Source organism: Squalius cephalus, assembly GCF_949319135.1.
Source record: "Squalius cephalus genome assembly, chromosome: 25".
Classification (NCBI taxonomy): Eukaryota; Metazoa; Chordata; class Actinopteri; order Cypriniformes; family Leuciscidae; genus Squalius; species Squalius cephalus.
This window is the reverse complement of record NC_137146.1, coordinates 30,706,106-30,721,935: the sequence shown is the minus strand read 5'-3', so window position 1 is coordinate 30,721,935 and position 15,830 is coordinate 30,706,106. Positions and strand designations below refer to the sequence as shown.

Sequence of the window (15,830 nt, the reverse complement as noted above, 5' to 3'; positions counted from 1 at the left end):
TTAGCCCCATTGTATCGATCTTGGTTGCAGTTCCATTAGAATTCCACTGGGGGTGATCGTGGGCGAGTGCAGACTGAATGGGAGTCTATGGAGCTAGACGGCTAAATGTGTCTCTTTCACCCGATTCCCGTTGAGAAATCTCAGATTTTATTGTAAGTTTTGCAAGTTCAACATGGGTTATAGGTCGAAAGTTGAATGAACGAGCACTTATTTCTTTTCGATTTCTTACAGGTTGAGTTGTTGTTGCCCGTAATACGCTAGCATTCTGCTAATGACGTCAGCATTCTGACGTCATTGACATTTTAAAAGACTTTTTAAAGCGAATAAGTGACTCTAAAAAATCTAACACCCAGCAATGTGTAATTTCTTTGCATCTCCTTTCGAATACAACATTCAAATTACTAGACAAAAAATTATATCCTGAGAAAAGTGGATTTTGAGGGTTTTTCGCCATAGACCTCCATTCATTCTGCACTCGCCTGCGAGCGCCCCCGCATGGACAGAGACGTGTTACTGCAGCCAGTCCAGAAACCGGAAGTAAACAGAGAGTGCCAATTCTCTTCCTATTAGACATTCTCTGTCTGTACGCAATTGGAGTCCTTCAACCAATCAGACCAACGGTCCGTGACGTACTTTGAGCGACGCGAAAACTCCAGGCAGGAAACATGTCAACAAACGTGTTGGTTTGTAGCATTGATCAGATGTTTGCAGAAGCAGCGATGGCTGAGTGAGTGAGTGTTTACACCCAGCCGAGCGATTTGTTTGCTGAACTAAAGAAGCCATTGAGCGTCGTCGAGAGGTTAAAAGGAATTGGATTGGCGGTCGTGCGAAAGACGTCATCGTGTTGAACCCGCGGTGGATAAGCCAGTTTGTGATTGGTCCCCGCAGATTTGTACCGGAAGCAGGATAGATATATGTACAGGTCTCCGGCCTGAGCTGCAGGGCGAGATCAAGCCTAAGCTACACACACAGTTATGTCACAATGCACATCGTGTGTACTGTGGAGTATTCAGTGTAAACAGAGGCTGGTATGTCCTACACAAACCAAAACAAATGGGAGAAAATCGGATGTGTAACTATATCCGTGCAATCACTCTTAAAGGGACAGCAGCCTCAGAAACTGTTGCCATCCGTTTCATTCATGTTAATAAAAAAAACGCTCACTGAATCACTTTTTTTTATCTTTAATGTGAATCAGTTTATATTTAATTCATACAGTGAAGACTATACATTTATTTTTACATCTGATTGTTCAATTTCGGTAGTTTTTCTAACCCATGTTTAATAAACCTATGCCACTGTACCCTGAAAAAGTAAGTTTATTTAATTTGTATATTTTTCTATTATTTTTATCCTATTGTTTGTAATTTGCTGCTATGTTTTATTTTTAATATCAAAAATAAAATAAAATTGCCTGTCTTGCTTTAATTCCCAAGACTGTGTGTTATGATTGTAGTCATTTGTTTTATAACAGTGGGATGACTAAAATGGGAAGGAAAAACTAAATAAATGTCAAGGTTCACATTTAATTGAAGAATGTTTTCTTCTTCTAGACCTATTAAACTGTCTACCGCAGTCAAATAAGAAAAGTAACACAACACAGTAAACTACAATCAAAATGCACATATCGAATCGAAATTTGATTCAAAATTGAGAATCAATTTTAAATCGACTAGTGACCTCAAGAATCGTGAGGTACCAAAAGATTCCCACCCCTAAAAAAGACTGGTCACACTTCATGATCAGTGTCTCTAACTGCTGTGTACTAGCATTTTAATTAATCATGATGCAATGCATACATACATATTTTGCACTCGTTCTTGTTTAAAAAATAAATGCATGTAATTAATTCCAGTAATTACATCTATAATTTACACTTTAAACCACCCTTAAACTTCCCAGTATCCAGCAAACCTGTCCTAACCTTCCCCTTCCCAGTATCCAGCAAACCTGTCCTAACCTTCCCAGTATCCAGCTCAATCGCAGCACGAGTGTTTTAATACATCAACACAATATTCTTAAAATAAATCTTTTGATGCAATTACATTAGTAGTTAATGGGGGGGAACTTAGTAGATCTGCACATTGACATGGTCCATCATCCTCTGCTGGTAGTTTACGGACTCTCTCTCTCTCTCTGTGTGTGTGTGTGTGTGTGTGTGTGTGCAGGCGTCTGATGATCGAGAAGATCGCGGCTCACCTGGCAGACTTCTCCCCTCGCCTGCAGAGCAACACGCGAGCGCTGTACCAGTACTGCCCGATCCCAGTGGTCAGCTTCCCACAGCTCGACTCCGAGCTCTTCTGCAACATCTACTACCTGAGACACCTGTGCGACTCCACACGCTTCCCCAACTGGCCCATCCGAGACCCTGTACGCTCACATCAGCTCTCCACTTCCCTCGCCTGTATCACGCTGTGTGTGTGTGTGATTGTGTCACTGTATCACTCAGTGTGTGTGTGTGTGATTATCGCCCCCTGCAGGTGAAGCTGCTGAAGGACACGCTGGACGCCTGGAAGAGAGAGGTGGAGAAGAAGCCTCCCTCTATGTCTGTGGACGACGCCTACGAAGTGCTCAACCTCCCCATCGGACAGGGACAGTGGGTCACATGCTCTTTTATTATTATTTTACTTTTCACTTCTGCTGTATATTTTATTTCTAGCTCCAAAACCAGTCAGTTTCCCATTCTGACCTGTAAATGAAGGGGAAGTTGTGCTGGTCTTCTCTCCTCTATTGTGTCGTATATCGAGTGAAACGCTTGAACAAGATCAAATGTGGGCGGGGCTTGATTGTGTCTGTGGGGAGTTGTTGGATGGTTGTGGTTTGCTATTGGCTGATCTCATGTGAGTGACAGGTTGCCCCGCCCTCATCATCAGAGAAGAGAAGAGATGCTGCAAGAGGAACTTATTCTGATTCATTAACATAATAATGATGTGCACCCATAAATCATTTAGAATAAAATATGATAATATTATGTATGTGACACTATGCTTTTGTTTGTAATCTTTGTGATTTGATATGAGTTTGTGTTTTTTTCTAAGGCATGACGAGAGTAAAATAAGGAAAGCTTACTTCAGATTGGCTCAAAAATACCATCCAGACAAAAACCCAGAGGGCAGGGTAAGTATTCATCACTCAGTCTGATTATCACTGAACAAAGCCATGTGAGAGTCTATAACCAGGCTGTACAATGTGTGTGTGTTCAGGACATGTTTGAGAAGGTGAACAAAGCCTACGAGTTCTTGTGCACTAAATCAGCCCGGATCGTGGACGGCCCCGACCCAGAAAACATCATCCTGATCCTGAAGGCCCAGAGTATCCTGTTCAACAGACACAAACAGGGTCAGAACCGCTAGCTCCACGCTAACTCCATGCTAAAGGCCCTGATGCACTCAGACACGCTCCGTTTCCTTCTCCGCTTCTTTGCTTTTATTCTTTTGTTCAAAAATAAGTTTGGTAAACCCCATTCAGTGATAAACTATTAGTGAACATCCGATGCTGCTGAGAGTGGCGTTTAGATGAATATGTGCTGCACTTTCCTCTCAATAGCTAAACAAACACAATAAAACTGAGAGAACAGCGGTTCAGAAAGCATCAGATCACAGAGATGTGGATGTTTGATCAGATCTGAGATTCAGATCTTCAGTCATGTTTGTTTATACAGCGTTAATGTGATTTAATGTCATTTGTACAGCACTTTATACAATAGATGCTTTAAAAACAGCAGCTTTACAGAATTAAACATGAACAACAGTGTCAGAGTCTCTTTCAGCTTCAGTTTCTCTCAGTGTGTTCATGTTTTTACTTGAGACCGACTGAACAGATTTACACCTCAAAGAAGGTGGAGCCTCAGAGCCACACCCACCTATTACATCATCACCACACAGACCAATGGGAGCTCAGAGGCATTTATCAGCCGGTTGTTTGAAGTTACGTCACACCAGTTTGTTCTTCTATGACTCTTGAAGTATATCGGGGCCTTAAAGCAGAATCAGATCACATCTCTAGTTCAGATTCCTGATGTTCACACAATAAACGAGTGATTTAGATTGAACTCTCTCTCCTCTCAGAATTGGAGCCATATAAATATGCCGGATACCCCATGCTTATTAAGACCATCACCATGGAGACGGGTGATGAGCAGCTCTTCTCCAAAACTGCTCCGCTGTTGCCGGCAGCCGCTGAACTGGCCTTCCATACGGTGAACTGTTCAGCCCTCAACGCCGAGGAGCTGCGGCGGGAGAACGGCATCGAGGTGAGAGAGCGCTAAAGCGCGGTGAAGCAGTTAAGGCGCGGTGAAGCACAGTTAAAGCGCGGTGAAGCACAGTTAAAGCACGGTGAAGCACAGTTAAAGCGCGGTGAAGCACAGTTAAAGCGCGGTTGAAGCACAGTTAAAGCGCGGTTGAAGCACAGTTAAAGCGCGGTGAAGCACAGTTAAAGCACGGTGAAGCACAGTTAAAGCGCGGTGAAGCACAGTTAAAGCGCAGTTAAAACACAGTTAAAGCGCGGTGAAGCACAGTTAAAGTGCAGTGAAGCACAGTTAAAGCGCAGTGAAGCACAGTTAAAGCGCGGTGAAGCACAGTTAAAGTGCAGTGAAGCACAGTGAAGCACAGTTAAAGCACAGTGAAGCACAGTTAAAGCGCAGTGAAGCACAGTTAAAGCGCGGTGAAGCACAGTGAAGCACAGTGAAGCACAGTTAAAGCACAGTGAAGCACAGTTAAATGCCGAGGAGCTGCGGCGGAAGAACGGCATCAAGGTGAGAGAGTGCTAAAGCGCGGTGAAGCACAGTTAAAATTCACTGAAGCACAGTTAAAGTGCAGTGAAGCACAGTTAAAGTGCAGTGAAGCACAGTTAAAGTGCAGTGAAGCACAGTTAAAGTGCAGTGAAGCACAGTTAAAATTCACTGAAGCACAGTTAAAGCGCAGTGAAGCACAGTTAAAGCGCAGTAAAGCACAGTTAAAGCGCAGTGAAGCACAGTTAAAGCGCAGTGAAGCACAGTTAAAGCGCGGTGAAGCACAGTTAAAGTGCAGTGAAGCACAGTTAAAGCACGGTGAAGCACAGTTAAAGCGCAGTGAAGCACAGTTAAAGCGCAGTTAAAGCACAGTTAAAGCGTGGTGAAGCACAGTTAAAGCGCGGTGAAGCACAGTTAAAGCACACTGAAGCACAGTTAAAGCGCAGTGAAGCACAGTTAAAGTGCAGTGAAGCACAGTTAAAATTCACTGAAGCACAGTTAAAGCGCGGTGAAGCACAGTTAAAGCACGGTGAAGCACAGTTAAAATTCACTGAAGCACAGTTAAAGCGCAGTGAAGCACAGTTAAAGCACACTGAAGCACAGTTAAAGCACACTGAAGCACAGTTAAAGCACAGTGAAGCACAGTTAAAGCACACTGAAGCACAGTTAAAGCACAGTTAAAGCACACTGAAGCACAGTTAAAGCACAGTGAAGCACAGTTAAAGCCCGGTGAAGCACAGTTTAAGTGCAGTGAAGCACAGTTAAAGTGCGGTGAAGCACAGTTAAAATTCACTGAAGCACAGTTAAAGCGCAGTGAAGCACAGTTAATGCGCAGTGAAGCACAGTTAAAGTGCGGTGAAGCACAGTTAAAGTGCGGTGAAGCACAGTTAAAGCGCGGTGAAGCACAGTTAAAGCACGGTTGAAGCACAGTGAAGCACAGTTAAAGCGCAGTGAAGCACAGTTAAAGCGCGGTGAAGCACAGTTAAAATTCACTGAAGCACAGTTAAAGCGCAGTGAAGCACAGTTAAAGCGCAGTGAAGCACAGTTAATGCGCAGTGAAGCACAGTTAAAGTGCGGTGAAGCACAGTTAAAGCACGGTGAAGCACAGTTAAAGCGTGGTGAAGCACAGTTGAAGCACAGTGAAGCACAGTTAAAGCGCACTGAAGCACAGTTAAAGCGCGGTGAAGCACAGTTAAAGCGCGGTGAAGCACAGTTAAAGCACGGTTGAAGCACAGTTAAAGCGCAGTGAAGCACAGTTAAAGCGCGGTGAAGCACAGTTAAAATTCACTGAAGCACAGTTAAAGCGCAGTGAAGCACAGTTAAAGCGCAGTGAAGCACAGTTAAAGCACAGTGAAGCACAGTTAAAGCACAGTGAAGCACAGTTAAAGCGCACTGAAGCACAGTTAAAGCGCGGTGAAGCACAGTTAAAGCGCGGTGAAGCACAGTTAAAGCACAGTTAAAGCGCAGTGAAGCACAGTTAAAGCGCGGTGAAGCACAGTTAAAATTCACTGAAGCACAGTTAAAGCGCAGTGAAGCACAGTTAATGCGCAGTGAAGCACAGTTAAAGTGCGGTGAAGCACAGTTAAAGCACGGTGAAGCACAGTTAAAGCGCGGTGAAGCACAGTTAAAGCACAGTTAAAGCGCGGTGAAGCACAGTTAAAGCACAGTTAAAGCGCGGTGAAGCACAGTTAAAGCACAGTTAAAGCACGGTGAAGCACAGTTAAAGCGCAGTTAAAGCACGGTGAAGCACAGTTAAAGCGCGGTGAAGCACAGTTAAAGCGCGGTGAAGCACAGTTAAAGCACAGTGAAGCACAGTTAAAGCGCACTGAAGCACAGTTAAAGCACAGTGAAGCACAGTTAAAGCGCAGTGAAGCACAGTTAAATGCCGAGGAGCTGCTGCGGGAGAACGGCATCGAGGTGAGAGAGTGCTAAAGCGCAGTGAAGCGCGGTGAAGCACAGTTAAAATTCACTGAAGCACAGTTAAAGTGCAGTGAAGCACAGTTAAAGTGCAGTGAAGCACAGTTAAAATTCACTGAAGCACAGTTAAAGTGCAGTGAAGCACAGTTAAAGCGCAGTGAAGCACAGTTAAAGCGCAGTGAAGCACAGTTAAAGTGCGGTTGAAGCACAGTGAAGCACAGTTAAAGCACGGTGAAGCACAGTTAAAGCGCAGTGAAGCACAGTTAAAGCGCGGTGAAGCACAGTTAAAGCGTGGTGAAGCACAGTTAAAGCGCGGTGAAGCGCGGTGAAGCACAGTTAAAGCGCGGTGAAGCACAGTTAAAGTGCAGTGAAGCACAGTTAAAGCACAGTTAAAGCGCAGTGAAGCACAGTTAAAGCGCAGTTAAAGCACAGTTAAAGCGTGGTGAAGCACAGTTAAAGCGCGGTGAAGCACAGTTAAAGCACACTGAAGCACAGTTAAAGCGCACTGAAGCACAGTTAAAGCGCAGTGAAGCACAGTTAAAATTCACTGAAGCACAGTTAAAGCGCACTGAAGCACAGTTAAAGTGCAGTGAAGCACAGTTAAAATTCACTGAAGCACAGTTAAAGCGCACTGAAGCACAGTTAAAGCACAGTGAAGCACAGTTAAAGCGCAGTGAAGCACAGTTAAATGCCGAGGAGCTGCGGCGGTAGAACGGCATCGAGGTGAGAGAGTGCTAAAGCGCAGTGAAGCACAGTTAAAGCGCACTGAAGCACAGTTAAAGCACAGTGAAGCACAGTTAAATGCCGAGGAGCTGCGGCGGTAGAACGGCATCGAGGTGAGAGAGTGCTAAAGCGCAGTGAAGCACAGTTAAAGCGCACTGAAGCACAGTTAAAGCACAGTGAAGCACAGTTAAAGCGCAGTGAAGCACAGTTAAATGCCGAGGAGCTGCGGCGGGAGAACGGCATCGAGGTGAGAGAGTGCTAAAGCGCAGTGAAGCGCGGTGAAGCACAGTTAAAGCACAGTGAAGCACAGTTAAAGTGCAGCGAAGCACAGATAAAGTGCATTGAAGCACAGTTAAAGCGCAGTGAAGCACAGTTAAAATGTAGTGAAGCACAGTTAAAATGCAGTGAAGCACAGTTAAAATGCAGTGAAGCACAGTTAAAGTGCAGTGAAGCACAGTTAAAATGCAGTGAAGCACAGTTAAAGCGCGGTGAAGCACAGTTAAAGTGCAGTGAAGCACAGTTAAAATGCAGTGAAGCACAGTTAAAATGCAGTGAAGCACAGTTAAAATGCAGTGAAGCACAGTTAAAATGCAGTGAAGCACAGTTAAAATGCAGTGACGCACAGTTAAAGCGCACTGAAGCACAGTTAATGCACAGTGAAGCACAGTTAAAGCACGCTGAAGCACATTTACCAGCCGTGTGCCTGAGATCGGATGCTAACGCTGTGTGTGTGTGTGTGTGTGTGTGTGTGTGTGTGTGTGTGTGTGTGTGTGTGTGTGCGCAGATGCTGATGGAGGCTCTGTGTCGCTGCGTGGCTGTGCTCACGGCCTCCAGCAAACCTGAGGACATGGCAGTACAGGTGCGTCCACAACCATAGTCAACCATCAATGAGCACATGAAGAGCGAGCTCACAGTGTGTGTGTGTGTGTGTGTTCTTCAGGTGTGCGGGCACGTCTGTCGGTGCTATAGCGTCGCTGCTCAGTTCGAGGAGTGCAGGGAGAAAATTGTTGAACTTCCCAACATTATCAGAGATGTCTGTCACATACTCTATTATGGCAAGGTAAGAACACCCATGGCTTTATTGCACAAACATGAGTCCTGTACAGTGTTATAGACCTTGAAATAGAGAATATGGAAACAGAATTATGGAATAGGAATGAACCTTTACTGATGCTAGCCCTCAAAGTGCCCTATCATGCTATTTTAAAGGCTCTTTACTTTGTTTAGTAGTTTCCTTCAACAGGTTTACATGCATCTGAGGTAAAAAAATAAATAAAAAAAAAACTTTAATGTTCTCATAATAAACATTGAACATCCCTTAATTTCTCAGAGTCTGAAACGGTTAGTTCGAAGATTCAGTCTCTCTAAACCCCGCCTCTCTGAGAGCTGCTCTGCTCTGATTGGTCGGAAACCAAACACTCATTATCATATCTGAATTTCAGCTCTTGATCACAGAGATACGAACAGTAACGATGCTGTGGGTTTTACCGTATCAATCTCTTCAAAATGGATTTGCTTTGGCAGCAGAAAACAGCGTCTTCTCGACACGAACAACACGAACCACGAATCATCTTGTCACAGTTAAAATCCTCCATTCAATCTAATTTAATTTCCTACCGATTCGGAGAGAAATGTAGTTGCACGTTCATCTGCCAGTCGTGGGTCTTTCATGCGGAGACTCTTCTCATGTGTTTGCAATTTGAATATACTGATGCATTTAAAAGTTAATGGCTAAAAGTATCTTTACAAAAGTTCGCAATGCTGCTGCAGATGCAATATAATGCAGAAAACATTGAATAAATACATTTTCGTCAGGTTAGATACTGATAATTAATCTCTCAAACCCCTTGATCTAAACCCTTTCTACATAACTGCCAGACTCGCGCGTCCTCCATGTTTGTAGTTTTTTAACACTTTTCACTCGTGTTTGTAGTTCTTACCGAATCCTCGTCCAGCACGCGATGGGTTGTGGGCAATATTAGCCGTTAGAGTGCACATCGATCTGCACTTCGGATTCTGACAGGAAATAGTAGACCATCCGGGTATCTTTGGAACACTCATTTTCAACATACTACGATTTGGGATGTACTTATTCGAATCATTTTCTTATACTATTTAGGACGGATAGTATGCGAATTGGGATGCAGTGCCAGTCTCAGATAAACTACAGTGTTTAAGAGCGGGGCTAAGAGACGTTCAGCCAGTTAAGACCATAGGCTGGCATTATGCCAATTAGTTACAAACCTTTAGATTCAGCAGGAAGTGAGACTGAATTACTGACGACTCGTTTCAGGTCAGAATCACTTCTTTCTTATAGGAGACAAAACTCCATTTATCTACACTTTGAAACTTTGCAGAGCTTTTACATTCACAAGCAGCTTTATTACACACTACATAAATTGTATTTGTAAAAAGCATAATGGGGCACATTAAAAGGGCTGTAGTCTACTCATAATTCTTTTATTGTTTTTTGTAAGTTACAAGGTATACAGTATATTACAGATAATAAGTTCACTTAAAATGTTACTTTGGATTTCTTGCACCAAAATAAATTGTTTTATTAATATAACGAAATCACAACAAAGTGATTACCTACTGTAGTAAAAACAGCAAATTATACATAATTACAAGCAACTAAACCAACCCTACAGTACGTACATGCTGTTCATTAATATTACTCAGATTTGTGTATTGGGTTACACTTTATTTTAAGGTGTCATTGTTACAGTGTAATTATACATTTAAGTGCGAGTAATATTAATTAACTACATGTACTTACTATAGGGTTAGGGTAGGATTAGGGTTTGGTTGAGGGTTAGTTGCATGTAATTATGCATAATTTACTGTTATTACTATGGTAAGTACATGAAACATATGAAACAAGGACACTGTAAAATAACAGGGCATATTTTTTTTTAAATGAATGTGTTACCCTTATGAAAGTCTAATACCGTGTCTACACTGAATGCAACAATGTGAACGTTGTAAATCGATTTGCTCGTGTCAGAAGTAGAACGAGCGCTTGAAGAACGTCAGAAGTACAGGCATCGGTTTAGTGTCGACAGCAGCACTGATTATAATGGCTTCTGTAATGGCTCTATAATAACAATATAATATATAATAAACGTGCCTGCTCTCTCTGTCTCAGGGTCTGCCCCGTCTGGCGTCGGTGGCGGTTCAGTGTGTGAGCTCGTTCGCCGTGGACTTCTTCCTGCAGACGCACCTGTACCAGGCCGGTGTCCTCTGGCACCTGCTAGCGAACCTGTTCTGCTACGACTTCACGCTGGAGGAGAGCGGCGTCCAGGCCAGCCAGGAGAGCAACCAGCAGGAGGTGTCGAACCAGCTGGCCAAGCTGAGCCTGCTGGCCCTGGGCCGCCTGGCGGGGTACAGCTCTGCTCGAGAACCAGAGGACGGGCCTGTCGGAGAACCCAACGGAGCCGCTCACCCGCCGGAGAACCCTGCCATCCGCAAGAGCCTGGCTGCCATGCTCACGCCATACATCTCTCGCAAACTGGGCAGCAGCTCCCCGGCCGAGGTGAGAAACTCTCTACTAGATGCTTTATATGAAGACAAACTGTTCATTTTGACAGCAAATTTTGATTTAGTTTTAGTCATATTTAAAACATCTGAATTGTTTTAGTTTGTCTAGTTTTAGTCAACGAAATACATTAAGATTGACTAAATCTACTGTAGATATAGTCAACTAAAATCTAATGGGTTTAGATTGTAATGCATTAATTTAGAATTTCCCTAAAATGTCCAAACCCATTATATACTCCGTAGAAAACATCTATTTCCCTGTTGATATGAATTATTTTAAAGTTTGAACATACAATACAGACACAGATTTAACTGCTGTGACATAAAACAAATCTTAAAATTAAGTAAAACCACTTCTCCTAAAGTAGAGTTCTATAAAGACATAACCGACTGTGTTTACGTGAATACTCTCCAAAAAACGGACACTTAGACACAATGTTGTGTGTATTTGTCCATTCAGACGTGAAAGAGAGCTCAGTCAGGACTCGCGCGCTGTACAGCTTTCTATGTGCACGACTGCACGCTTCGAGTGTGTGTGTGTGTGTGTGTGTGTGTGTGTGTTCCGAATACAGCTTTCTTTTGCGTCGTCACTCTTGTTCAGATCTATCCATGTCTGCTCTTCTCTTTCTCCCAGACGTTTACACTGTTGAACATGAGACATGCCTCAGCTCATGCCTGCTCATGTCCCGCTTCTCATCATTCTGACTGGATCTCTGCCCAGATCGCCCCTCCCTAACATTTTCGTCTAATTTTTATTCGTTGACAAAAATGTCAGTAGATTTTCGTCATAGTTTTTGTCATTCAAAACTGTTTTTTATTAAGTTATCGTCTCTGAAAAAATGTTAACGAAAATAATGACAAATTATTTGTAAATGAAATGAACACTGTAACCAAACACACAGTACTGTACGACTGAAGCTGGCTTCACACATGGCTCATCATATTTTAGGTTTGGAAGTGTCTGTTTTATAAAATAAACATTCAAATGTGTTTGTTTGTTCATATGTGGTTCGTGTGTTCGATCAGGTTCTGAAGTTGTTGAATAGCAACTCGGAGAACCCGTATCTGATCTGGAACAACGGGACGCGAGCCGAGCTGATGGAGTTCCTGGAGGAGCAGCAGGAGAGCAACATCAAGAGAGTGAGACACACACACACACACACACACACACACACACACTCACACACTCCTCATCTCACACACTCCTCATCTCACACACTCCTCCTCTCACACTCCTCCTCTCACACTCCTCCTCACACACTCCTCCTCACACACTCCTCCTCACACACTTCTCCTCTCACACTCCTCCTCACACACACTTCTCCTCTCACACTCCTCACACACACTTCTCCTCTCACACACTCTTCTCCTCTCACACACTTCTCCTCTCACACTCCTCCTCACACACTCCTCACACACTCCTCCTCTCACACTTCTCCTCTCACACTCCTCACACACACTTCTCCTCTCACACTCCTCCTCTCACACTTCTCCTCTCACACTCCTCACACACACTTCTCCTCTCACACTCCTCCTCTCACACTCCTCCTCACACACTTCTCCTCTCACACTCCTCCTCACACACACTTCTCTCACACTCCTCCTCACACACTCCTCCTCTCACACTCCTCCTCACACACTTCTCCTCTCACACTCCTCCTCACACACTCCTCCTCTCACACTCCTCCTCACACACTCCTCCTCTCACACTTCTCCTCTCACACTCCTCCTCACACACTCCTCCTCTCACACTCCTCCTCACACACTCCTCCTCTCACACTTCTCCTCTCACACTCCTCCTCACACACTTCTCCTCTCACACTCCTCCTCACACACTTCTCCTCTCACACTCCTCCTCACACACTCCTCCTCACACACTTCTCCTCACACACTTCTCCTCTCACACACTTCTCCTCACACACTTCTCCTCTCACACTCCTCCTCACACACTTCTCCTCTCACACTCCTCCTCTCACACTCCTCCTCACACACTCCTCCTCACACACTTCTCCTCACACACTTCTCCTCTCACACACTTCTCCTCACACACTTCTCCTCTCACACTCCTCCTCACACACTTCTCCTCTCACACTCCTCACACACACTTCTCCTCTCACACTCCTCCTCTCACACTCCTCCTCACACACTTCTCCTCTCACACTCCTCACACACACTTCTCCTCTCACACTCCTCCTCTCACACTCCTCCTCACACACACTTCTCCTCTCACACTCCTCCTCACACACTCCTCCTCACACACTCCTCCTCACACACTTCTCCTCACACACTCCTCCTCACACACACTCCTCCTCTCACACTCCTCCTCTCACACTCCTCCTCACACACTCCTCATCTCACACACTTCTCCTCTCACACTCCTCCTCACACACTCCTCCTCACACACACTCCTCCTCACACACTTCTCCTCACACACTCCTCCTCACACACACTCCTCCTCTCACACTCCTCCTCTCACACTCCTCCTCACACACTCCTCATCTCACACACTTCTCCTCTCACACTCCTCCTCACACACTTCTCCTCTCACACACTCTTCTCCTCTCACACACTTCTCCTCTCACACTCCTCCTCACACACTTCTCCTCTCACACTCCTCACACACACTTCTCCTCTCACACTCCTCTCACACTCCTCCTCACACACTTCTCCTCTCACACTCCTCCTCACACACACTTCTCCTCTCACACTCCTCCTCACACACTCCTCCTCACACACTCCTCCTCACACACTTCTCCTCTCACACACTTCTCCTCTCACACTCCTCCTCACACACTTCTCCTCTCACACTCCTCACACACACTTCTCCTCTCACACTCCTCTCACACTCCTCCTCACACACTTCTCCTCTCACACTCCTCCTCACACACACTTCTCCTCTCACACTCCTCCTCACACACTCCTCCTCACACACTCCTCCTCACACACTCCTCCTCACACACTTCTCCTCTCACACACTTCTCCTCTCACACTCCTCCTCTCACTCCTCACACACTTCTCCTCTCACACTCCTCCTCACACACACTTCTCCTCTCACACTCCTCCTCACACACACTTCTCCTCTCACACACTCTTCTCCTCTCACACTCCTCATCTCACACTCCTCATCTCACACTCCTCCTCACACACTTCTCCTCTCACACTCCTCCTCACACACACTTCTCCTCTCACACTCCTCATCTTACACTCCTCCTCACACACTTCTCCTCTCACACTCCTCCTCACACACACTTCTCCTCTCACACTCCTCATCTCACACTCCTCCTCACACACTTCTCCTCTCACACTCCTCCTCTCTCACACTCCTCATCTCACACACTCCTCCTCACACACACTCCTCCTCACACACTTCTCCTCTCACACTCCTCCTCACACACTCCTCCTCACACACACTTCTCCTCTCACACACTTCTCCTCTCACACACTTCTCCTCTCACACTCCTCATCTCTCACACTCCTCATCTTACACACTCCTCCTCTCTCACACTCCTCATCTCTCACACTCCTCATCTCTCACACTCCTCATCTCACACACTCCTCCTCACACACACTTCTCCTCACACACTCCTCCTCTCACACTCCTCATCTCACACAGCGCTCAGTTTCTCCTCTCTATCTCTGTGTGTGTGTGTGTGTGTGTGTAGGGCGAGTGTGATAAGAGCTTCGGATCAGAGTTCTTGTTCAGTGAACACGGGAAGGAGCTGATCGTGGGAGAGATCTTCATCCGGGTATATAACGAGCAGCCTACGTTTCCCCTGGAGGTGAGAGAGCGTTAGTGTTCCTGAGTCTCTTCTGCTCACAAACACAGCATTTATTTTACATAGTCTTTTGTAACATTATAAATATCTTTACTGTCACTTCTGATCAATTTAATGCGTCCTTGATGAATGGAAGTGTTCATTTCCAAAGTCTGAATTTAAAGCCGTGTGTGTGTCTGTTGAGCGCTGTACTCTCTCTCCCGTTAGTATCCGAAGGCGCTGGCGTCGAGTCTGCTGGATTACGTGGGCTCTCAGGCGCAGTACTTGCACACACTCCTGGCCATGACCCAGGCCAGTAAAGTGGAGTCGCAGCATCACGCTCAGAGACTGCGCTGGGCCGAGATGGCTCTCGAAGCGCTCCGTAACGTCATCAAGAACAACACAGGTGCTCGAGCGAGGAGGATCTCTGTGACGGTTCCTGTAGGATCAGTGTGTTTAACCTGTGCTGTGTGTGTGTGTGTGTGTGTGTGTGTGGCTCTGCAGGCTCTGAGAGTGAGTGCATCGGACACTTCAAGCTGCTCTTCTCTCTGCTGAGGGTTCACGGCGCCGGGAAGGTCCAACAGCTCGCTCTGGAGGTGCGCATGTCCTGCAACACACACATCTCCCACACTGCTGTGATTAGCCACTGTCTCTGTTCTCATCTGCTTGTGCTTTAACTGTAGGTGGTGAACACCGTCACATCAAACCAGGACTGTGTCATTAACATCGCAGAATCACTAGTTCTTCCCAATCTGCTGGTGCTGCTACACTCCTTACCTTCCAGTAAGACTTCTGAAACATCCAAAGACTCGACATGGACTGGACATAGACCCGACATGACATAGTCTCAACATAAACTTGACATAGACTTGACAGTCTCGACATGAATTCAACATGAACTTGACATAGACACGACATGGACTCAACATGGACTAGACATATACTCGATATATACTCGATATAGACACGACAGACTCGACGTAGACTTCTGGCTTCATCTCTATCTGCTGGACGCTGAAGAACAAACACAGACACACACCTGTATATACAGTGTCTTATACAATGACATTATTATATTTCTATATACCTCCTTATACATATTCTTTCATAAGTCTATATTTAAACTATTTACACTATTTTTATTTAATTTGGCTATATAAAGCACT

General features: G+C 45.2%; 1 protein-coding gene across 4 annotated transcripts in view; it reads left to right on the top strand.

Moving 5' to 3' along the window:
• Positions 1-15,830, top strand: part of dnajc13 (DnaJ heat shock protein family (Hsp40) member C13) — a 141,413-nt gene that overhangs the window by 105,841 nt on the left and 19,742 nt on the right. For all 4 annotated transcript variants that reach the window (XM_079863183.1, XM_079863182.1, XM_079863181.1 and 1 more), the window contains 13 exons: positions 2,169-2,370; positions 2,481-2,596; positions 3,039-3,117; positions 3,204-3,339; positions 4,068-4,252; positions 8,154-8,228; positions 8,310-8,429; positions 10,518-10,904; positions 11,936-12,049; positions 14,572-14,688; positions 14,893-15,070; positions 15,169-15,260; positions 15,348-15,447. In XM_079863183.1, the coding sequence (XP_079719309.1) occupies positions 2,169-2,370; positions 2,481-2,596; positions 3,039-3,117; positions 3,204-3,339; positions 4,068-4,252; positions 8,154-8,228; positions 8,310-8,429; positions 10,518-10,904; positions 11,936-12,049; positions 14,572-14,688; positions 14,893-15,070; positions 15,169-15,260; positions 15,348-15,447 (1,901 nt within the window). The remainder of the gene's footprint in view (positions 1-2,168; positions 2,371-2,480; positions 2,597-3,038; positions 3,118-3,203; positions 3,340-4,067; positions 4,253-8,153; positions 8,229-8,309; positions 8,430-10,517; positions 10,905-11,935; positions 12,050-14,571; positions 14,689-14,892; positions 15,071-15,168; positions 15,261-15,347; positions 15,448-15,830) is intronic.